The sequence below is a fragment of the Trichechus manatus genome, unplaced genomic scaffold (assembly GCF_000243295.1).
Source record: "Trichechus manatus latirostris isolate Lorelei unplaced genomic scaffold, TriManLat1.0 scaffold00012, whole genome shotgun sequence".
Classification (NCBI taxonomy): Eukaryota; Metazoa; Chordata; class Mammalia; order Sirenia; family Trichechidae; genus Trichechus; species Trichechus manatus.
Window position 1 is genome coordinate 23,248,912 of NW_004443948.1, and position 26,012 is coordinate 23,274,923.

Below are 26,012 nucleotides of genomic sequence, written 5' to 3' on the forward strand. Positions count from 1 at the left end.
CATACAGTCACTATGAGTCGGAACCAACTTGAGGGCACCTAACAACAACACATATTAAGCAAATAATAAAGTCAGGGAGTCTCATACAGTGACAACAATGCAATGATGAATACTGGCTGAAAATTCAGTTCTAAGTCTCAGCAACAAGGCAGAAAAGGGCTGGGAGCATTTATCAAAACAGGTGTAATGTTGTACCAAGTCTGAGGGACGTGGAAGAACTTTGTTCTAAACCTAACTTTGAGGAACTGTATAATTCAGAGCCTGGCACATTTTGCTGTTTCTTCTTATGCTAGTAACTTTAAATCAGAGAATCATTCAAGGTCATGGACATAAGAAATGTTGAAATGTACTAGCCCAGCCTTCTGCCTATGCAGCTGTCATATAATTAATTCTAAAGCATTTCTGTTTAGGAATATTTTTCATTCTGATAATGGCTATGAAAACATAGGTATTTCATTTTATATCCTCTTTAGTATAGTCTCATTCTTACATTCTATACAATAATACATGTATTTTAATTAATCATATGATCATTAAGTATAAGGTGCTGGAGGCTAAGGATAATCTACTTCCGAACATTTAAATTAACAAGGACTGTTTACATTATTATTTTTCAGGTATTTGCTGTTTTGAAAGATGGTAACTTATTAAAATGACAGTTTTTAAAGAAGAGCAATTTTTTTCATTTTAATAATATGCATATATATACATACGAATGTATATTTTTGTTTTGTAAACTACTGATCAGGTTTTTATAACCATGAAATAATTAGAATGACCACAAGAAATTGATATGTTTAACCAAAAGCAAAGGCAGCCTTATATATGTATATGTGATCTATTTATCTGTATCTGTATCTATTTCTATATAATCTGTCTATCTATCTATCCACCCACCTATCTATCACTTATCTATCATCTACCTAATTTTCCCTGACTCATCTTTTCTGTCTTGGAAAAATTTCTAAAGGTTCAGGAAACCTATTTGGAAACCACTAATCTAGGTCAAAGGAGCCCTGGTTGTGCAGTGGTTAAGGGCTGATGGGCTGTTAACCAAAAACGTTGGTGGTTTGAACCCACCATCTACTCCACAGGAGATAGATAAGGCAGTCAGCTTCCATAAAGATTCCAGCCTTGGAAACCCTATGGGGCAGTTCTACTCTGTCCTATTGAGCCGCTATAAGTTGGAATCTACTTCAAGGCAACAGGCTTGTTTTTTTTGGAATCTAGTTCAACTCCTTAATTTTATTTAAAAAAAAAGCTTGCATGAAATGAAGACTCCTTATCCAGAGCTGGGTATGAATCTCCTGTCTGTCTTTCCCTGTATGAAGGTCTGGTTGGGGGAATTTTTTTTTTTTTTTTGAATGATTGATTTATTTTATTTTATAAATGAGCAATTCTTCCATTTTCTCTTTCTCCTCCTCCTCCTCCTCCTCCTTCTTTTTTATTCACCCCTCATTCCTTCTCTACCTCTCTCCAATTCTATTGTTTTCTCTTATGCAAGATTAATTTTAGTGAGTGTTTTTCTTTTGTTGTTGTTATTTTGTTTTTTCCATGCACTGTTTATTCAAAAGCATGTTGCTAAAACACAATTCTAGTCTTAAACTCTTAAGTGTGGTAGAAGATTAGCATGCCCCAGAATATATTCCTGCCTACATCTTAGTTTCTCATATCTCATTGTAGAAATTGTAAAAGTGATGAAGGTTTAAATTATCTAATTTTGTTGGGATTATCTGGGCAAAAGGGTGTTTACAAATATGCACTGTTTTTCATCAATATCCTTCTAAACGATATAGTACACACTTCCTTTATTTCCTAAGTACATTATTAAGGGCATCATAAAACATTTTCTTGGTTACTTCATATAATAGCTTCAAACATCTATTAAACTGTGGAGTAACACTGATAATAATCTTTATAAATGACCCTCTGAGAGTGTATTTATTACTGTTAATAGAATCACTGGCAGAGCAGTGCAATTTCATGAAATGAACATGACTAGCCAAAAGGTTTCGATCTTGGTTCTGCCACCACCTTCCCAAATATCCCAGAGCTACCAATCAGTTTTCATCAGTCAGCTCTGACTCATGGTGACTCCAAGTGTGTCATAGGAGAATCGTGCTCTGTAAGGTTTTCAATGGCTGATTTTTTTGGAAACAGCCAGGACTTTCTTCTGAGGCACCTGTGGGTGAAGTCGAAACTTCAGCGTCTCCAAATTTCCCATCTTTTCCTGTCTGAAGCTCTGGTTGGGGATTTATTTTTTTGAAAAATTGATTTACTTTATTTTTAATTATAATTTTGATGTTCTTCAAATGTACAGAAATTACAGGAAGCAATCCAACAGTTCTTCTAAGTCTGTGGTATTTCCTTCAGATCTATCTTAAAGAAATGGGAGAAAGATTTCCCTTTCAGTTTCCTTTTTTGGAGGCACCTTCCCTTTCATTAGCTTTCATTGGCACAAGAGGCTTTCTGAAAGGATATATCTCCCTCCACCTCTAGTGAATGACATATTTCCATCTTGTCACTTCAGGTTTCTCTGATTTTCCATCTCTATTCATATTAAAAAAAAAAACAACAACACATTCTTCCAATAAAGTTATTTCTGTAGTAACTTTCTACCTTGTGGACAAGAATGAATTTTCCCGATGCATAGAATATGAGGCACAGAGCCTAAGCACGGAATACAACTTCAAGGTGAAAGTTATTTCATGCCTATCTTTTTTTCTTTCATTTGTGTTTAAAGCCTTTCATGATGTGACCTTAGCCTATTTTCTGAAAATTACAATTTTTATTTTATCAATATGAAATATGCCCAGGGGTTTTAATACTCTGCACATGTCACCTCTTCTGGATCAACATCTTTCTTCCTACACTGGCTTGGCACCACTGGTTGGATTTTGTGCTAGTGAATATTGCTGACTGTGTACTGTTTGGACATGTGCAAAGCATAGCGTGTACCAGAATGCAGTTCGCATTATATTATGTTACTGTTGTGTTGTTGATGTTGTCAGGGACTGGTGAGTCAGTTACAACTCATTGCTACCCTGTGTACAACAGAAGGAAACACTGCCCAGTCCTGCGCCATCCTCACAATCGTTGCTATGTTTGAGCCCATTGTTGCGGCCACTGTGTCGGTCCATCACACTGAGGGTCTTCCTCTTTTTCGCTGACCGACCCTCTACTTTATCAAGAATGATGTCCTTTTCCAGGGACTGGTCCCTCCTGATCACATGCTCAAAGTGCATGAGACAAAGTCTCACAGTCCTCACTTCTAAGGAGCATTCTGGCTGTACTTCTTCCAAGACAGATATGTTTGTTCTGGCAGTCCATGGTATGTTCGATATTCTTTGCCAACACCGTGATTCATATGCATCAATTCTTTTTCAGTCTTCCTTATTCATTGTCCAGCTTTGGCATGCATACGAGGCAATTGAAAATACCATGGCTTGGGTCAGGCACACCTTAGTCCTCAAGATGACATCTTTGTTTTATAATACTTTAAAGATGTCTTTTGCAGCAGATTTTCCCAGTGTAGTACGTTGTTTAATATCTTCTGCTTCCATGGGTTTTGACTGTGAATCCAAGTAAAATGAAATCCTTGACAACTTCAGTATTTTGTCTGTTTATCATGATATTGATTATTGGTCCAGTTGTCGGGATTTTTTTGTTTTTTATGTTGAGGTGTAATCCTTACTGAAGGCTGTGGTCTTTGATGTTTATCAGTAAGTGCTTCAAGTTTCTTTGCTTTCAGCAAGCAAGGTTGTGTCATCTGCATATCGCAAGTTGTTAATGAATCTTCCTCGAATCCTAATGCCATGTTCTTCTTCATATAGTCCATCTTGTCAGATTATTTGCTCAGCATACAGATTGAATAAGTATAGTGAAAGGATACAACCCTGACGTACCGTTTTCCTGATTTTAAGCCACTCAGTATCCCCTTGTTCTGTTCGAACAACTGCCTCTTGGTTTATGCCTCTTGGTTATGAGCACAATTAAGTGTTCTTGAATTCCCATTCTTTGCAATGTTATCCGTAATTTATTATGATCTACACAGTTGAAATGCCTTTGATAGTCAGTAAAACACAGGTAAACATCTTTCTACTATTCTCTGCTTTCAGCCAAGATCCATCTGACATTAGCAATGATATCCAACAGTCCAGGTCCTCTTATGAATCTGGTTTGAATTTCTGGAAGTTCGCTGTGGATGTACTGCTGCAACTATTTTTGAATTATTTTCGCAAAATTTTACTTGCATGTGATATTCATGAGGAGACCTGGTGGCACAGTGTGATATTAATGATATTGTTCAGTAAATTCCACATTCAGTTGGATCACCTTTTTTTGGATTGGTCACAAATATGGATCTCATCCAGTTGGTTGGCCAGGTAGCAGTCTTCCAAATTTCTTGGCATAAATGAGTGAATGCTTCCAGCGCTGCATCTATTTGTTGAAATGTCTCAGTTGGTATTCCGTCAATTCCTGTAGCCTTTTTTTTTTTTTTTTGCCAATACCTTTACTGCAGCTTGGACTTCTTCGTACAGTAGCATTGGTCCTTGGTCATATGCTACCTTCTCAATGGTTGAATCTCGACCAATTCCATTTGGCACAGTGACTCTGTATTCCATCTTCTTTTGATACTTCCTGTGTCATTCAGTATTTTGCCCATAGAATCCTTCAATTTTGCCACCCAAGGCTTAAATTTTTTCTTCTGTTTATTCAGCTTGAGAAATGCTGAACATGTTCTTCACTTTTGGTTTTCAAACTCCAGGTCTTCACACATTTCATTTTAACACTTTGTCTTCTTGAGCCACCCTTTGAAATCTTTTGTTCATCTTTTACTTCATCGTTTCTTCCCTTTGCTTTAGCTAGTCTATGTTCAAGAGCAAGTTTCAGAGTCTCTACTGACATCCATTTTGGTCTTTTCTTTCTTTCCTATGTTTTAATAACCTTTTGCTTTCTTCATATATGATGTCTTTGATGTCATCCCAGAACTGGTCTGATCTTTGGTCATTAGTGTTCCATGTGTCAAATCTATTCTTGAGATGGTCTGTAATGTCAGGTGAGATATACTCAAGGTTGTACTTTGGCTCTCTTAGGCTTGTTTTAACTTTCTTCAGCTTCAACTTGAACTTTCATATGAGCAACTGATGATCTGTTTTTGCAGTTGGCCCCTGACCTTGTTCTGACTGATTATACTGAGTTTCTCCATTGTCTCTTTCCACAGATGGAAAGTCCACAGTCTATTCGATTCCATAGTCTATTTGATTCCTGTGTATTCCATCTGGCTAGGTCCACGTGCATTGTCACCATTTATGTTGTTGAAAAATAGGTTTTTCCAATGAATAGGTCTTTGGTCTTGCAAAATTCTATCATGAGATCCTTGGTGTCATTTCTATCACCAATGCCATATTTTCCAACTTCTGATCTTTCTTCTTTATTTCTAACTTTTGCATCTTAATTAAATGATCAGTTTCAGACTACAGAAGTTGGTAAAAATCTTCCATTTTTTCATTTTTGGTGTTGGTGGTTGGTGTGTAAATTTGAATAATATTCATATTAACTGGTCTTCCTTACATGCATATTATCCTTTCACTGACATCCTTGTACTTCAGGATAGATACTGAAATGTTCTTTTTGACAATGAATACGAATCTGTTCCTCTTCAAGTTCTCATTCCCAGCATAGTAGACGATATGTTTGTTCTATTCAAAATGGCCAATACCATTCCATTTCAGCTCCCTAATGCCTAGGATATTGATCTTCAAACATTCCATTTTATTACTGACAATCTCCAATTTTCCTAGATTCATACTTCGTGCATTCCATGTTCCTATTACTAATGGATGTTTGCAGCTGTTTCTTCTCATTTTGAGTCATGCTACATCAGCAAATGAAGGTCCTGAAAGCTGTATTCCATCTATGTTATTAAGGTCGACTCTACTTTGAGGAGACAGCTCTTCCCCAGTCATTTTTTTTAATTGTACTTTAGATGAAGTTTTACAGAACAAACTAGCTTCTCATTAAATAATTAGTACACATATTGTTTTGTGACATTGATTGCCAACCCAATGACATGTCAACACTCTCCCCTTCTTGACCTTGGGTTCCCTATTACCAGCTTTCCTGTCCCCTCCTGGCTTCTAGTCCTTGCCCTGGGCTGGTGTGCACATTTAGTCTTGTTTTGTTTTATGGGCCTGTCTAATCTTTGGATGAAGGGTGAACCTCAGGAGTGACTTCATTACTGACCTAAAAAGTGTACAGAGGCTATACTCACAGAGTTGCTCCAGTCTCTGTCAGACCAGTAAGTCTGGTCTTTTTTATTTATTTATTTATTATTTTTGAGTTAGAATTTTGTTCTACATTTTTCTTCAGCTCTGTCCGGGACCCTCTATTGTGATTTCTGTCAGAGCAGTTGGTGCCAGGCACCATCTAGTTGTGCTGGACTCAGACTGGTAGAGGCTGTAGTACTTGTCATCCATTAGTCTGTTGGACTATATGTTTCCCTTGTCTTTGGTTTTCTTCATTCTCCCTTGCTCCAGACAGGCTGAGACCAGTGGAGTATCTTAGATGGCTGCTCACAGGCTTTTAAGACCCCAGATGCTACTCAACAAAGTAGAATGTAGAACATTTGGGCTAGATGTTCCCCAAGACCATGGTCCCCACAGCCCTCAGCCCAGTAATTCGGTCCCTCAGGGAGTTTGAATGTGTCTATGGAGCTTCCATAACCTTGCCTTGGACAAGTTGTGCTGTCATTTTTTGAGTGTCTTTCAACCTGAGGGCTTATCTTCTGGCACTATAGCAGACAATGCTCCATTGCTATTCATAAGGTTTTCACTGGCCAGTTTTTTCAGAAGTAGATAGCCAGCTCCTTTTTCCTAGTCTCTCTTGGTCCTGAAGTTCTGCTGAAACTTGTCTACCATGGGTATCCCTGCTGGTATTTGAAATACCAGTAGCACAGCTTCCAGCATCACAGCAACATGCAAGCCACCACAGTATGACAAAGTGGCAGATGTGTGGTGTCTGTGTTGCAGACAATAATTAAAAGTATTTTCTTTCTTCACACCACCAATATCTTTTTGTATGTGGCTTTCAGAATAGCATGTATTGCCTGTAGCACATATTCTATTAAACATCAGTAATTATCAAAGGAGTAGTGGCAATTACTTGCTTTCACAGAAAAATTCAATATTGCCCTTAGTTTATGGCTAAATTATTATAATAATGTAATACATGTACACACAGATATTGTGGACAAAGTATGTCTGTAAGTCAGCTATTCATAGTTCCATTAGTATGTGTGACTTTCACATTGGGCTATATTTATATGTAAATATATCTCCATGAACCTTTCCCTAAGATATTATAATGCAAAAGACATTGTTTTTCATATAAATTAAGCAGTAGTAAAATATTCTATATTTATAAGTTTAGCTTTTGGCTAAGATTTAAATTCAGAGAACAGATACCAGGTCCTTATAGGGAAAAAAAATGTCAACAAGTTTGACTTCTCTTACCGTTAGTTATGGGTTCTTAGATTTTTCATTTAACCTTTTCTGGCCTTGAAAATTGTTTTCTTTCTCCTTCAAAATGTTTTATATTCAAAACTCAAATTTAATGTGTAAATTCCACATACGGTTTTTGAGAACCAAGTAATCATCCTGCACTGTGTACAACATCAGGGAGATGACCATGACCAAAACACTTCCCAACCAACAAGATACAGATTGTTTGGTGGGGAAACAATCAAACAACTAGTTTGTCCAATGCATTATGATGAGCGTTACTGTCAACAAGAAGATGGAATAAAGCGGGGACTCAGAGAATCTCACCCAAACTTAAAGGCTTCGTTAGGATGTACGTAGACTGTATTTGGAAGGGCAAGGACATGCCAAGCAGAAGGAAAACTGTGAGAAAATATGTCTCCGTAGGATTTAGCACGCCTAAGGACAATAATGAGTCAGAATCAACTTCATAGCAATGGGTTTGGTTTTGTTGGTTAAGGACAAAAATGTACCACCATTTATTTAGCCAATCGCTTTTTGTAAGACATTAAGTTGTTTTGAGTTTGTTGCTGTTGATATTAAAATAGTAATATATTAAAAGTTCTTTAAATAAACCTTTGACAATATTTATAATTATTTTCTCTGTGTGGAAACCTAAGACTGGATTGCAGAATCAAGATGAGAAAAATTTGTGTCTTCCAGAAGAATTGTGCCAATTGCATTCCCCCCAATAGCATATGATAGGATCCACATCACCAAAATGTTGCTTTCATTGAATATTATAATTTTATTCCTGGGTTTACTGGGAATATAATGGACTTTGACTTTAAATTACCCTAGATTCACATCCAAGTCATACAATATAGTATTTGAATAAGCTTGAGAACTCTGACTTCATATTCCTCATCCTTAAAACAGGAAAAACAACACTTCCCTCACAAGGTTAATAAAAAGATTAAATAGCCTAAAGTATGTAAACTTACTACCATAAAGAAAGCATCAAATAAATACTTCCTGCTTTGTGCGAGATTGAAATTAAAGATATACAATAAAGTATGATAGAAGAGTGATTTTAAAATGATTATTTTTGAGTTTGTGCTACTGATTGTGATTGCCATGTTACCTATCTGTTGCTAACAAAATTGATATAGGGCCTTTGTAAATAAGGGATAATAAATCAAAAAGTATAAAAGTTAAAGAATTGAAATTGATAATGTATGAAGGTATATTAAATTCTAAGAAGTTAGTAATAGGAGCAATAATCAGTAAAGATACTAGAAACATTTTAGCTACCACTAATTGAGGATTGGAGCCCTGGTGGCACGTTGGTTAAGAGTTCGGCTGCTAATGAAAAGGTCGGCAGCTCTAATCCACCAGCTGCTCCTTGGAAACCATATGGAGCTGTTCTACTCTGTCCTGCAGGGTCCCTATGAGTCAGAATGAACTCAACAGCAACAGGTAAAATTGAGAATTATGTGTGTGTGTGTTTTCAGAAAAGTCACTTAATCCTTTCAAATATTTATGAAGTCGAGATATTGAGGTTATGTTATTGGTCTATGACATAGATCTGTAGTTAAGTAAGAATAAAAACCATGTCTGTCTTCACAATTAGATTTTTCCAACAAAATGATATAATGTATTATCTTTGTTAGAGAGTTCTGGTGTAGAGGCCTGAAAATGGATAGAGAGCAATATGAACTGAGTAACTTTCAAATAATAATAATTTATTACTTTAGAAAATATCTTTATTAATATAAAAACAGAAATTTTGATATTTTAAGGAAAAAAAGTTCAGTTTTGAAGTTGCTATTTTAATTTAAACCTCATAACTGCTTTTCCAAATATTTTGTAGAATAAATTATTATGACTAAGACTAGATTTAAAAAATGACATGAGAGACACTGATTTTTTCAGGTTTTAACTTTTTATTTCATAATCCAATTTGTTCCTGAAAGATGTTCTACATTTATTAGCTGCCATTAACTTACTCAATGGATATTTTTGTCAGATTATTAAGAGCAACCTTAAATCTGAGCATTAGTGATTCATATTTCAAATATTAGCCAATTTTGAATGTTTTCATGTTAATAATATTAAAATTATTTGATGAACCATTAAAAAGACATGTTTTTGTAACAGTTGTGACATCTTATATTAAATATATAAAATCAGACTTGCTATGGCTTCTTTCAGTATTCAAATAAAACTACTCATGTTATATTAATTCAATAATTATTTATCTTAAAGAAAAAGCCTGTAAATGTTGTATTATATTGCTTTACAGATGCTCCCAAGTTTATATCAAACCAAACCATTTATTACTCTTGGGAAGGAAATCCAATCAATATAAGCTGTGATGTGAAATCTAATCCACCAGCATCAATCCACTGGAGAAGAGATAAATTAATATTACCAGCTAAGAACACCACTAATTTAAAGACATATAGTACAGGAAGAAAGATGATATTGGAGGTAAGTCTTCATATATATCAATGGATTGTATTATTTTAGCAGTTATCTGCTATTTTAGAATCTATTCAGATATCTTTACGTATAAATATACTTTGAAATCCTAGTGTATATATTCTCCTATTTATTTACATAAAGGCAAATGTTACGCATTTTAATTATGGCCCATTAATGAGGAATGTCTCAGTATTTACTTATATGGAAATATGGGTTTATAGCAAAGGCCATTATTTTCATGATTTATTTTTAGATGGAAAAGCAATTATACTAGGAAAAAATAAGAAAATGTAATTAATAATTTGGCAGTGATTGTGGGCCACAAGTTTTATTTTAGTCTTGATGTTACTCATTGATTCTGTGGTTACTCCTTTATTATCCACAGAATGACATATGTAAATGCTATCTGCTGGCTACATATGTACAATTCTGCAGTAATTTCCTAAATAAACCAAATTTACTTGTTCAGTGCCTCATTTCATTTATTTATTTATTTTTATTAAGCTTTTAGATAACTGCTTTTCTTCTTTCAAGGGTCTGAGCTTTAAATAGTGTTTGAATAGAACACTTTTTATTTGTTAATTATAGTTTGTACGTGTGGGTGCATACGCGTGCCTGTGTGAATTGCCAAAGTTTATACAAGTCCTTGGCAATGATTATCAGCCAATCCATCCTTCTATGATTTTACATGGTTAGAAATCTCCCTTACAGAGCCTTCTTTACCTGTAAAGCTGCTACATTTCTGTGCTAATTTAGTTTAAATCGATGAAAAGATATAGGTGTTTTTGATTAATATTTGATATTTATACTGTATTCACTTAACAATGGGCTCAAACATAGACGTGATTGTGAGGATGGTGCAGGACTGGACAGTGTTTCGTTCTGTTGTACACAGGGTCGCTATGAGTCAGAACCGACTCCATGACACCTGACAACAACAACCTGATCTACTACATCTTAAAAACAAAGTAATGGAAAACAACAATAACCAGAGCAATGGAACACTCTGCAATAATATTAGATAGATAGAAGAGAGAAAGAGCTAACTGCCATGGGGTCAACCGCGACGCATGCCAATCGTATGCACATCACAATCACTGTCAAGTTTAAGTCCATCTTTGCAGACGTTATGCCAGTCCTTCTCACTGAGGGTCTCCTTTGCCCTCACTGGCCCTCTGCATCACCAAACATGATGTTCTGTTCTTGAGATTGATCCCTCCTGACGGCGTGTCCAAAGAAAGAAAGTCGGAAGTGTTTTGTGGTGATCCAGAAACGTTTACATTTGCTAATTTTCAGAAATAGTTTTCCAGGTCTTACTTCTTAGTCTTTCTTAGTCTGGAAGCTCCACCATAACTTGTCCACCATGAGTGACCCTGCTGTTATTTAAAATACCAATGACATAGCTTCCAGTATCATAGCAACAAGCGAGCCATTATAGTACGTCAGACTGACAGGTGGTGGCAATAAATATAATTAAATTTGAGTTAGTAGCATACATAGTTGCTTGGGATAATCCATTATTATTATTTATTGTTTAATAATTATAATCCAATGGTCATATAATTGCTAATTAATAACATTTTGTCAATAGATTTCTTAAAGTATCTTATTTTTCCTTTTTCTTTAATATATTCATATATATATATTTAAGATATTAAAATCACAGCTTAAAATATAATAAAATATTCTGTAAAACATTTGGGTTGCTATCAATAAATACATCTGTAGAGGCTATCCAACCATTTTATTTTTTTGAGTACTCCTGAGGAAATAAAAATATTTCCAATACATGGGCAAAAATTGACTGCAGGAAGTTTGTAATAGGTTGACTGGAATGATAGCCCATTCTGTATTGTCTTTATCATTATTCGTGTCCTAAGTAAGGTTTTCTCACCACAGAATGCATAGAAAAAGGAAATCAGTTTTTTTGAAGATTTGCTGTTTTTGTTAGGTGCAGTCGAGTCAGTTCCGACTTGTAGTGACCCAGTGCACAAAGAATGAAACACTGCCCAGCACTGCACCATCCTCACAGTCTTTGCAATGTTTGAGCCTGTTGTTGCAGTCACTGTGTCAATCCATCTCATTGAGGGTCTTCCTCTTTTTCGCTGACCCTCTACCAAGCATGATGTCCTTCTCCAGGGACTGGTCCTTCCTGATCACATGTCCAAAGTATGTGAGATGAAGTTTCACTATCCTTGCTTCTAAGGAGCATTCTGGTTGTACTTCTTCTAAAACAGAAGGTTTAGGAAAAACTAAAGATCTTCTTTATTAACATTGTAATTTTAGCTTACATTTTGCCATTTGAAACTTTATTTGCTAATTTATTATATTCTCTCAAAAGCTAACATTTTAAGTTAAGTTGAAATATTTTAACTGCATATTAACATGTGAAGAAATAGTTTTGTTAAGTAGATACTCTTAGCACTTCCGGGATAAATAATCAGCAATTATTTGTACAGTGTAAACATTTAATTACTTTTTTAACTTGATGTTGTATAATCTACTTTTGTGGTAGAATATCTTATATTCTGATGGAATTATCTAATATTTCATCGTGCTGGGGTTGGGTGTAAAACCACTATCGGACTTTACTTTAGTATCTCTTTCCTAGAATACACAGAATATGCTCCAGGGCACATAATTTGGCCAGGTTATGTCTGGAGCTGTCCTTTTAAAATCTGTGCCATGACTGGGCATTTTCTGTATTTCTTAACCATACAACGTGGTAACAGAATTATGTGTATCAGATACAATTGCAAAGCTTTTATCTATTCATAGCTGAACTTCTAGGCACAGAAAAAATAATGAATTAAGCCTTTTTTCAAACGTCTATATTTAAATTACTTGAATAATCTCTTGGAGCTGGGCGATAGTCACAGTTCTTTGTCATAGCTATCCTGCTTCTGCTGTGTATTGATTCAATAAACTTATTCTTCCCTGTGGAATATAGAAATATCTTTCTCACATGTCTGTAGAATAAGAAAATTATTTTTGTGAAAGCTCTTTTGGACTAGTTAAATTATTTTAGAGCTAAATTAGCCTGGTTTATTAAAAGCAACATGTAAGAAAAATCAATGTTTGAATCACTTTGGAGTACTTATAGAAGAACTGTGAAAACTTCTAATCCTTAAAGCTGGTATGTTCCTGGATGGACAGCTGACTAGAAAATGAATGACACAGCTTTTTGTACTCTTCAGAATTACCATCTTCAATGGACCTCTAAATTGCACTTTCAGTTAATAGCCTCCCATTACCACAAAATCATTTTTTCCCCTTTTGGGATGAGTTGAAATTAACAGTAACTCTTGTTGTAAGCATATTCTCTCTTAATAATAGTTACTGGGTTTGAAAATTACATCTATTACTATCATCAGCTCTCTTCACTGAATTGATACTCCAGGATTTCTGTACATTAAAATTACAGGGTTGGTCCCAGTGTTCAGCAATAGAATCCCCAAAGGTTAACTTAATTATGGATTTCAAATGTTTAAGAACTGAGGTCAGTTATTTCTCACCTAAACCAAAAGGAAATGATAGGAATTGAGCAGAAATGGAGGCCAGATACTATAGGGAATGTTACACAAGGCCAACGTTTTCTTGCAAAAGACCTTCCTGGAAATATTTTTACTGGAATGATTCTTCATTTTTTGTAAGTATTTTATGCTCAGTAGACTCATGATAGGGTAAGAAGTCTGACATTTTTGAGCCTTTCTTGACCTTTAAATCAGTCTGGTCTGAGGCTAAAACATACAACACAAAGAGTTAGCAATGCTTTTGGAACATACTTACTGTTTTCAAGTTCAAGTCTGCAGTAAATTGCCATTTATTCTTTTCAAACTGTATACTACTATCTGAGCTTTACCCATATCCCTGTCAATTGACTCTGCCATTCCAATAGATGCAACAAAATGGTGACATTTATCCACTTAATAAATTAATATATGAACTAAGATTCATCTTCCCTATGGATAGTGCAGATCCATGGTTTACATCTTAAAAGGATTAATGTCATTTATTAAGGTTGAATGGATATAGAAAAAAGGAGTTATTGGCAAGGAGCATGGAATGAATTAGTGAACATGTGTGCATATGGTAGGCATACTGGTCTATTTTAAAATTTCAGTGATGTTGTTTTAGTATTGTAATACCTTTATTAATATAATTATTTTAGATTGCACCTGCGTCTGACAATGACTTTGGACGATATAACTGCACAGCCACGAACCATATAGGAACCAGATTTCAAGAATATATTCTTGCTTTGGCTGGTAAGTATAGCATGATAATGGTAATTTTTGAGATCTCAGAAAATATTACTGCAAGCAAATTAAATTTTAAATTGATCAAATGCTAGCATCTGATTTTAAACCTTTTAGAAAAAAATAATAGCCTTTATATTTTAATGTCATCATACAAGTTATTATTGAATGAATGAACCATTACTTATAAAACATAGAATAGTTGTATCTGACATATAGACTACCCTTAGAATGCATTATTAATAAAATTTTATTTTAAACCTTATTCTAATTTCCCTAACATTGTAAGTGAGTTATTTCTGACAGAAATAGGAGAACATACAATTTAGGAAATAAAATTATATTTCAAGTAGAGTAAGAACCTTGCCAAAAAATTAACAAGTACCCTGAAAGAAAATAAATGATAATTAATCTATTTTAAAATTCTGTACATGAAAGTATGAATTGAAAAATAAGAAATGGTCTTAAAGTACCATCCCATGAAATAATTATTGATAAATGGAAAAAATAGCAACTTTATACTTTACAGTCAATAAGCCCAGAAGACACCACTTTAGTCAAGTGATCAAAGTTAACATCATCAGTAATGGAAAATTAAACTCAAGTACTACCAGAAAGAGGCAATGAGACAAACACAAAATTACTACTGTAATATTCCTACTGAAAATGCACAGACTGAATTTAAGCATGAGGAAATAAAAGACGGATCATAACTGAAGTACTTTCCACAAAGTAGCCTTTAAAAATGTCAAAGCCACGAAAACCAACGAATGTTTAAGGAAACATTTCCAGACTAAAGGATACAAAAGAGACATAAAAAATGGCACGTGTGATTCTGAACTTAGCTTTTTGGTATAAAGGACATCGTTGCGCTAAGTGGTATAATTTGACTATGGTCTGTTGATTAGATGATACGTTAATGGTCGTAGAGAGCTTTGTAGAGTCCCTGGGTGGTGCAAAGTGTTAACGCCCTAGGCTGCTAACTGAAATATTGGAGGTATGAGTCCACCCAGAGATGCCTTGGAAAAAATGCCTGGCAATCTACTTCTGAAAAGTCAGCCACTGAAAACCCTGTGGAGTATAGTTCTACTCTGACACAATGGGGTGACCATGAGTCCCAGTCGATTCAAGGGCAACTGGTTTTTATAGAACTTTGTAGGCAAATGTTTTGTTTGTAGTAAATACACGCTAGAGTTGGTATCGTGTCAACTCACTATAAATGGTTAAGATAAAAAAGAAAGTTATGTATACTATTCTTGCAAATTTTCTCTAAATTTGGAATTCTAAAATAAGATGAATAAAAATGAAGGGAAGAACAGCCAGTAAGCAAATATACGTAACATAGAGCAGCTTTAGAAAAACAAAATGACTTGTGAAAATCAGCAGCATTTTTGATAAACATGATCCACATTTTGGGGTTTTCATTATTAAATTGTCATTTATTCACATTCAGTCAACTACTCTTCTCAAATATGTACATGTACATTTTTATTTTAAAATATAGCAATTTATTTAGACTTCTCTTTTAAGTTTCTTAGTAAGTATGAAGATCACATTTTCCTTAAGGATAGAGATAACAGTCCTTTTTCAGTAACAGTATAATAATAACAGTATATGAAAATAAGACATACAGACAATACATGTAGTCATGAGCTGGATATTTCACTTCCATGCCCCTCTCTCCCTTTTACCCTTAGTTCTGCTGGAAAATAGTAGATTGATGAAGTTATAGTAAGAAAACAGATAAGAATGATTAGCTAAACTGAATCGAGTAGTCATCATTATAATAACTGTGTTGTTGTGTGCCATGAAGTCTATTCTGACTCATACCTAACCTATAGAGCAGAGTAGAAATGCTGCGTAGGGTTTCCTAGGCTGTAATCTTTACAGGAGCAGATCACCAGGCTTTTTCTTCTGTGGTGCTACTGGTGGCTTCGAACTGCCAACCTTTTAGTCAGCCGCTGAGAGCTTAACCATTGCACGACCAGGGCTCCTTCATAATACCTGTAGCTAGCATTTATTTAGTTCCTACTATGCCAGGTACTGTGCAAACAATCTACATCGATTATTTACTTCTCTTACTAGATCAATGAAATGCATGATATATTATTTATATTATACAGAAGGAGGGGAGGATCACAGATTAGGAAACAGAATATATAAATGCAGTTTGTTATTATTGCTATTGGGGCCCTGGTGGTACAGTAGTTAAGCGTTTGACTGCTAACCAAAAGGCCGGCAGCTTGAATCCACCAGCCACTTTTTGGAAACCCTTTGAGGCAGTTCTTCTCTGTCCTTTAGGGTTGCTATGAGTCAGAATCGATTTGACGGCAATGGATTTTATTATTACTGTTATTATTATGATTTAAACAATCAGATACAATGAAAAATGCCTGGATCACAGTACTTCTATGAGCAAAGAATCAGACTGAGGTCAGCTTCCCACTTTGTTACACCATTTCTTACATGTGATCTTAAAAGTTCCAATCCGTTCCTGTTTTTACTCCATTTTTTTACATTGTTTAACCAGTACTGAGAAGTGAGCCACTGAATTCTGTGAGGAACTAAAAAGTGTATATTTCTTGAATGATATTTTAGAAACATAAAATATATTTAACTTTGCCTGGATTAAATCAGAAAAGTCCTGAACAAGATCTTTCTTTTAAATACTAGTCTCATATTCATGAGCAAGAATTAGCCCAGTTATCTTGACCTATTTCCCGTCTTTACAAAATTGAAATAGGTAGTTTATTTATATAATTTAGATGGAAAACATGAGATATTTCATATATGTGCCTGATAATTAATTTTGTTATAGTAACTTCTTAACAAAAATCAACTAGAAATACAACTTTATATATATATATAATATACCAACATTTACCATTCATTGTGACTTAGGATTTTTGTCCAGTAAGGAAACTGATATGATTGATAACCTATATATATGAATAAATTTTTTTTTAAAACTCCATCAATAATTTTTTTCCATAGTCTTGCTTTCTACTAGGAGGCATACTTTATTTTTCAGTTTAAATGTTTACATACATATCATAGAGCAAATATATATATGTAGGACATGTAATGGTAAATAAAATTGTAACTACATAGTATTCCTTCTTTACAGTTTTCTAGCTCCAAAAGATCATGATTTTGCAAGGCATTCTGTACATGTGTAATTTTTGTTTGTTTCTTCTCTAAAGAGACTTTTTCTCTTTTAAACACATTATTATAAAAAAAATTCATTCGTATTTTTCATAACTTTCTTTATCCATTGCAGCATTATTACATTTAACTTTTACCTGTAGACTTTTCATATTAAACCCTAGGAAGGTGATAGCACTTTTGCTTCATCAGTTGGCACACTTTTCTGATGGGTGTCTTTTCCTGGGCAATTTTGGGGGTGGGGCTTGGCTGTAAGCTGTCAGCAGACCACACTTCCAGCATGGGGGAATGAGTACCTCCATGCTGAAGGGGGTTTCTTGGCAGTACTTCGCAGCAGCCTCTCCAAGTACTTACCTGATAAGACTGTTGTGAGACCAAGTGAGGTAATGCACTTAAAGCACCTTCACATGGTACGTGCTCAACAGATGTTAGCTATTATTATAGCCAAATTATAATGAATATTGGTCACTTATCTTTGGGTACAAGTCTGTTTGTAAATGTCTCTTTAGTTATAATACATAGATCCAGATATCATAAACCAGTGAATAGTAAAGTGGAATGATGACCTAACTTGTTTTGGACACTGTATTTCTATTAAATAATATAAATTTTCATTGGATTTTGGCACTTTTTCCTTCTAGTGGCTTGTCCCTACACCCGTTTCACACAAACTGCCACTAAAGAGGGTCTTCCATACTGTGCTTCCCATTGATTTGTTTAACCTCAGTTCAAAACTCTAAACTTACCCTTACTAAATTGTATCTTGTTACTTTTGGCTCATCTTTTTAACCTACTGAGACATTGTCAAATCCAATGTTTTAGCTTTATTTCCAGTATTGATTTAATTCACAAATATCATGAAATGGCCATCTCTATTTTCACCCAAGTCATGGATAAACTTGTACCTGTCTTTTTCAAGAACAGAGACATCCTTATAGGTTAAGCTGGGTTGATTTAATGGAACTCTATCAATAACAGAATTATAATCAATCTACTTGACCTTGCACCTAGGCTGTATTTTATCCAGATCTACGTCCCATAAAACTTGAAAGCAGGTTAAAATAGGTTCAGTTGAAAACATGTGTTTTTCTACTGAATATAAAGCCAGATTTCTCTTACGTGATTGGTTTGATGATATCTCTTGAAAAGAGTCTACATCTTGCTCATCTTCAGTCACGAGGCAAACTTTGGTGAGTCTTAATGATATTTAGAAACTGTTCATGGCATCCTTTTGATTTTCTCATGCATACACTCCCAAGCATAAAAGAAATTAGAACACTTGGACGTAATTTATTTTTAGAGAACCTATGCTTGCATTATTTCTTAATAACTTGTTATTTCCCTCCCTTACCAAACATATAGTGATCCCATAGTAGATGCCAGGTACAGTTCTAGATCTTGGGAGCCTGAAGATGAATAACATATGACACTGATCTTTATGAATAGGGTATAAAAGATAAGGGTTGCAATAGGAGTATGAAGGCATGAATCAAATTCTTTAGAATCACAAAATAGAATTCTCAGTGGAGTTCTTAAAGGTTTCAAAGAGGGGGCAACTTTTGAGTTAGGTCTGAAAGGGTGAGTTGAAACACGCCCAGTGAAGAAGAAAGGGAAAGAGTGAAAGATGAAGGTGGAACATGTACAAAGGCACTGTCATGTGAAAAGACGTGGACTTCTGGGAAACGAGAAAGCATTATAATGGAAGACAGGGGTGGTGTATTATCTGTGGGGATCAGTGGTGGCGAGGTGAAAAGAGGTCGTAAGAAATGAAATTGTGCATTTCCTTGAAAATATGCATGGTGCTTACATCCTATCTGGAATACATCAAGAAAAGTTTGAGTTTTTATTCATCAAACAACAACATATAGTTGTTCTTTTGGAACAACTATACAAGTAGCAAAGTAGAGCTAGAGTTCAAACTAAAATATCTTCACATAAGGCCAACTCTTGCAGAAAATGTGTGCTTGTTTGTGTATGTATGTGTGTGTACCAGGCACACGAATTGATTTTATTTTTTGTTTGGTGGATCTCAGTGTGAAAAAAAAAAAAAAATAAGCGTCATCCTAATTCTCAGCTGATGACTTGCATCTTATTTCCCTTGTATTTCCACAGTAGAAAATAAAAACAGAGAAAGAGTATGACTCCATCTTATAGGGAAATCTATCATTATCACATCTTCCTCCAGCCAGTTTTTTTTCAGCCATGCTACATGTATATAGACAACCAGAACACCAAATCATATATAGAACAATTATCAGGAGACGTGTATTAAGAGCCTTAAACATAGCAATGTTAGTAGGCTGGAGAAGGAGGCCAGATTCTAGAGATATTTAGCAGGAATAATAGGCAGGCTATGGTAACAAAGCAACGCAAGGAGTGATAGAGTAGGGGAAGTCAAACCACACTTCAGGTTTTGTAACTAGGGAAATTATAGGGAATAATACCATTAACAAAGACTAATAATCAAAGAGAAGGAGTAGGTTTAAATTCCTTTTTGATTTATGGTCCTCCACCCTCTTTAAGCTACACACTCCCTTGACTATACATATAATTCTTCTAACTTGTCATTGCCAACAATTGTATCCCTCCAAAAATTTCAGTTTCATACATACAGCAGGAAGTACCAACTCCTGTCTTTCAAGCTCACTCTACTAAAACTCCCCCATTCTTATAGTTCCTCAACTCATTGATACAGGGATTTGACCTGAAATCTATTAATCCTATAATCTTTTCACTGACCCTCACCCCCATCCCAGCTTAGATTCAATGGTTCATTATAATCACTCCCTTGCTCCATTTTATCTCTCCATTCATCATAATTATCCTGAAGGACCACCCAAACCAAAGACCTGTTGTCATCAAGTCAGTTCCAACTATAGCAACCCTATAGGACAGAGTAGAATATAGGGTTTCTAATGAGTGGCTGGTGGATCTGAACTGCAGCCTTTTGGTTAGCAGTCATAGCTCTTAACCACTGCAATACCAGGGCTCCTGAAATACCGCAGCCCTCATTAAATCCAATATTGGCCAACTCCACTTCTGTTTCATACAGCTTAAAATGCCTAAAGGAAACACACAAATAATACTCGCTGTCCCACATTTATATTAATTATCATTACCTTCAAGTGGACTCTGGCAAACTTACTCCATTCTCTTTCCAACTTCCTCCTTGACTGCTTTAGAACTTCTGCTCTCAAATCTTTACCACTTCCTCCATCATCCTAATTCTCAACTGATGACTTGCATCTTATTTCCCTGAGAAAATAAACAGCTGTCATAACTTACGGAAGTCTCCACTATCACAGTAACTCATGTACCAGCAAATGTTATCGTGAGCCCATAATCAACTTGCTTTTCTATCACAATGGCAGAAATGTCCATACCTAACTAAGGGCAACAACTTCAAGTATGCACTAGATTTCATCATCTCTCTCATATCTGAGTATAGCACTCAATCTTTTCTATTCTTTCCTGAGGCATAGTTTGTGTCTGTGTTTCATTAATTACTAGATCATCACCATCAGTATATAGGCTGCATTTTTTCCTAACTTACTAAAAAAAGGAAAAGAAAAAACTCTCCTGATTACAAATAACTCCAGTCATAGCATCATTCTCTGTTCCCCTTAATAAATAAATTTCACAAAACAATTACCTATATTTGCTTTGCCTGATTGTGTTCCTGCCATTGTCTCACAAACTATTCCATTTAGATTTTTACCTCCCCTGGTCTGCAAAACCTATTATCAAAGTAACCATTTGCTTTCACATGTTTCACATGGTCAATTCAAAATCCTTATGCTTCTTGATCTATCAGCAGAGTATTACACATTTGATCTCTTCTTTCTCATTGAGTCACCCCCTACCCAAACATGGTGAGCCTGTTACTACACTTTCCCTGTTTACCTTCTATTATATTGGTCTCTCCTTCTCAGTCTCCTTTGCTAATTGTTTCACATCCCTCTGACCGTTAAAAATCACTGTACCACAGTCTTTGGATCTCTTTTGTTTTATCTAGTCTCACTCACTTAGTATTTTTATAAATTCTTATGACTTTAAATACTATCTATAATTTAAGAGCTACAGAATTTATATCTTCAGCTGGGATCTTTTCTATGAACTCTCGATGTCATAGTCAACTGCTTAATTCACTCTCTACTTGGATGTTTTATAAAACCAAAACCAAAACCAAACCCCAAGTCGAGTCGATTCTGACTCATAGCAACCCTATAGAATGGAGGAGAACTGCCCATAGGGTCTCCAAAGCTGTAATCTTTATGGGAGCAGACAGCCACCTCTTTCTCCCATGGAGTGGCTGGTGAGTTTGAACCACCGACCTTTTGGTGAAAGCGCTTAACCAGTGAGCCAGCAGGGCTCCTGGATGTCCTATAGGCAACTCAGATCTCCTAATGTTCAGCTATCCAATCATAAACTACTATATTCCACCCACCAATATCTTCCTCTGGCATTCTTTCGAATCTCAGTAAATGGCATCTATCTCTTTCCAGTTTTTTTCAGGTTAAGAACCTCACAATTGTCCTTGAACCTGTTTATTCACATGATAAGTTCAGTCCCTTTACAAATTCATCTAACTCTGCGAGCATATATCCAGAGTCTGATTATTCTCATAACCTCAACCTCTATGTTCTAGTTTTTTGTTTGTTTGGGGTTTTTTTAATTTATTTTTTTTGATTTTTTGTTTTAATGCAGATTGTTGCAATAAATTCTTAAACTTGTCTCCTTACTTTGGCCTATAAACTCCTACTCTCCAGCCATCCAGTTTAAATAAAAGATAAAGAGACATCCTAATTTAAAAAAAAAAAAAGGATCAAAGTATAATCCCCATTAGCTCAAAGCCTTTCAAATTTCAGTGGCTTACCTTTTTATTCAGAGATGAAATTAAAGTGTTTAGAAAGGCATAATGATACTTTAAAGGATCTACACCCTACACTTCTTACCGCCTCCGCATCCTTGATCACGATTCTCTCCTCATCTTGTCCTCCTGCTCTTTCTTAAAAACTCAAGGCACATCTGTCTCACCCTTGTCCTTTTTTTTCCCGGAGAGTTCTCATATGGATCATTTTATTCTCCCTAAAGTTACTCAATATTACTTTTTTCAACAAATATTTTTTCTGAACACTCAGTTTAAAATTATGATACTCTCTTCTCCATCACTTCAGGAACCATCTCCTTTCCCTGTTTAATTTGTGTCCATCATATTTATAATAAATGCATTATTTATTGCATTACATATTACTTATATGTAACTAGAATGCCACCTCCATAAGAGGAGTGCTTTTTGTCTCTTTTTTACCCCGGATCACAGAATAGTGCCTGTAAATCTATAAGCATTTATTGAATTTATGAAAGATTTAGCCTCTTATATTTGCTTATGAAGCATAGTTGAAATGCTTACTTAATAACAAGATACACAAGTTTATGAACTGTGACAAGAGTCAAGACTTGGGCATATTTGGAGGGAACCATTTCCATTGATGCCTTGGGACTAAATGATTACTTCCATAGGGAATATTAAAGGTAAAAATTTGAGATAATCAAGGATAGATCCCTGAGCTACTTCAATTTAATTGATGGACGTAAAAGTAGATGAGCAAATGAAGTTGAAATATATATATCCAGAGAGTTAGTGTACCTACTTGTGAGGTGAAAATTTCAAATGTTAGTAATCAAATGTGAAAATATCAGTAGAGGAAGGATTTGGATTTGGTAGTTTGAGAAAAACAGATGGGTAGTCAAAAGAGGAGGAGTCTATAGGGTTTCATACGTGTTGCTGCTGGGCAATAATGTAAAATGAAGCTCCTTCCTGGAATTATATACCTTATTTGAAATAAGGTGGCCACTCAGAGCAGAAACAGATGGACCCCATCTTAGCATAGAGTCCCTGATGTGTATGCAGTTGATGTGAGAGTCTTTCTGAATCTGGTAGATTTCAATTATTTCTGTGCCACTTCCTTTAATATCTAGGACTTCCATTCTACCGAGTTCATTGAAGAAGCCAAGAAGAAAAAGATTCAATGTTGAGAGTTAAGTGGTTATAAAATTATTGGAAGAGCAGGGTGAAAGGAAGAAAGGAGATAACCAAAAGTCTCCTGGCCGCAAAATCACTTGCATAAGTGAGGCCCAGAGGTCAAGCCTGCTACTGCTAAGCAGAGGTCAGAAAGCAGCTGCTGCCTAGCTACCCCTGCTGCTGACATCTCAGCCACCCCACACCAGAAATCAAGTGAATAGACTATGGACTGGAGAGACTGGCTACTACCAGCATTCACATTTGCAGGTCTTCTTGTCTATGTGCACCTTCTCAAGAAAGTGTGATGGCATTTACATCCCTTCAGCATTCTAAGCCATGTGTGTATGTATCTTATGCTAATTGCCTACATGACATGTAGGACTTGAACAGCAAATGGATATGGGTAGTGTGGTTGTAGCCTTCCGTTCGTCATAATAAAGCAGAGTAGCTTGGATGATAGAAATGAATGCTGAGTGTCAATAGACGATATCAAGGATTAGGTTTACAACACCATTCTAGAAGAATATTCGCTTAAGTACTTCTGTTGAAGGGAAGGTTTACAAACATCAAACTCTCCTGATTCTTTAAGTTCAGCAACACTACATCCTCAAATGTGGAGAAAAAGCTGAATAAGTGTCTCTGAACAATACCTTAGTCACCAGATTCCCTGAATCCTAGGAAACCATATTCTCAGAAGAATTAAAGATGCTGTGGCATGTGACAAAAAAAGAAAAGTTTATTGCTTTAGAATTTTGACATCTAGGGAATCATTATAAATTCAGCATAATAAGCCAGAGAAGAGAGACTAAAAATTCAGAAAACAAGTCAAAGGAAGAGAAGAACTATTTGTTCACAAGTATTCTGGAGAATAGAAACGTAAAAGAAATACCATGCAGAGATGAAGGATTTAGCCTTGGGAAAGAGGAGACCAGGTGGTTTAGTTTCTTAGTGCTGCTATAACAGAAATACCTCAAGTGGGTGGCTTTAATGAACAGAAGTTTATTTTCTCAGAGTTAAGGAGGCTAGAAGTCCAAAATCAGGGTACTGGCCCTAGGGTAGGTTTCGCTCTGCTCTGTCTGTTCTAGGGGAAAATTCCCTGTCTCAGCTTCTCTAGCATTCTTCTCAGCGTTCCTTGGAGATTTCCATGTGGCATCTGTGTTTTCCCCCTTCGTGCTCGCTCGCTTGCTTGCTTGTGTGCATAATCAGCTGCATTTATATCTCAAAACCGATTGACTTCGACAAACCCGACACTGATATGGCATCATTAATGTAACAAAGGAAACCCTATTCCCAAATGGGATTGCATCCACACGTATAGTGGTTAGGATTTGAACACATATTTTGGGGGTGCACAATTCAATCCATAACACCAGGTTTCCATTATAGGTTAAACCAGAGGTGATAAGGTAAATTTAAGGGAACTTGCTGAATGGCTTATACTTTGACTTTTGATGTTGAGGTTTATTTATTTGCTAGAATTGAGGATGAATTTGAGGAAGACACGTGAAGAGCTAAAACATACACATTTGTACACACACACACACACACAACTAAGTGTTTGTTGCTGTCTTTGGCTTTTTGTGGTCTCAGCTCATTCTGAACGCTGAAGAAATGCGGCTTCATAATTCCAAGGTTCATTATCGTTTTGAAAATGTTATTTTAGAATTTTACTCCAAGATAATTTTTGCAGCCACATGGTTTTCATTGGTTCCTTCCCCACCCACACCCCCCTTTTTTTTTCTTCGCAAGAATCTTTGGGTTTGTACTTTCAGGATTGTGCTTAAGAGCATCTATCCTCATTTTTTAAGACGATAATATAAAATTTTGTGAAATGCTTTCGAAGATCTATGTATATGTATAAATATTGCCCTCTATTGTTCATAATATTTGATGTATTTCCATTTTGCTTACTAGTTCTTCTTCATTTACTTGTATTTATTTTATCAGAATTAAAATTAGAAAAGTAACTCCTCCTATTGGTTTCTCTACCTGTCACAAGGTAAAATTATAAACAAGACAGACTTTTTAGAAGTTTTTATATTTATATATTGAAAAAACTATGACTTTAGGCATATATTTAAATATCAAAATGTTTACAAACATTATTTATACAACATTATTTATTATTTTAAGGGCAGGATAGGTGAGAATAATATTTGTGAATGCCCAGTGCTTTTTAGCCACCAACATCCTCACGATAGCAATTTATGTGGATATTATTGTTATTGTTTTACTAATTTATTTATTATTTTTATTACTGAGCTTTAGATGAGGTTTACAGAACAAACTAGCTTCTCGTTAAACAGTCAGTACACATATTGTTTTATGACATTGGTTAGCATTACCTCACGACATGTCAACACTGTCCGTTCTCAACCTCAGGTTCCCTATTACCAGCTTTCCTGTCCCCTCCTGCCTTCTAGTCCTTGCCCCTGGTCTGGTGTGCTCCTTTAGTCTCCTTTTGTTTTATGGGCCTGTCTAATCTTTGAACGAAGGGTGAACCTCAGATGTGACTTCACTACTGAGCTAAAAGGGTGTCCAGGATCATTTTACTTACAAGGAAACTGATACTCAGTAAGTTTTATTTGCACAGGG

General features: G+C 35.4%; 1 protein-coding gene across 1 annotated transcript in view; it reads left to right on the forward strand.

Moving 5' to 3' along the window:
* Window positions 1-26,012, forward strand: part of NCAM2 (neural cell adhesion molecule 2) — a 289,809-nt gene that overhangs the window by 160,700 nt on the left and 103,097 nt on the right. The window contains exons 10-11 of the mRNA XM_004371382.1: window positions 9,787-9,974; window positions 14,140-14,236. Coding sequence (XP_004371439.1) covers window positions 9,787-9,974; window positions 14,140-14,236 — 285 coding nt within the window. The remainder of the gene's footprint in view (window positions 1-9,786; window positions 9,975-14,139; window positions 14,237-26,012) is intronic.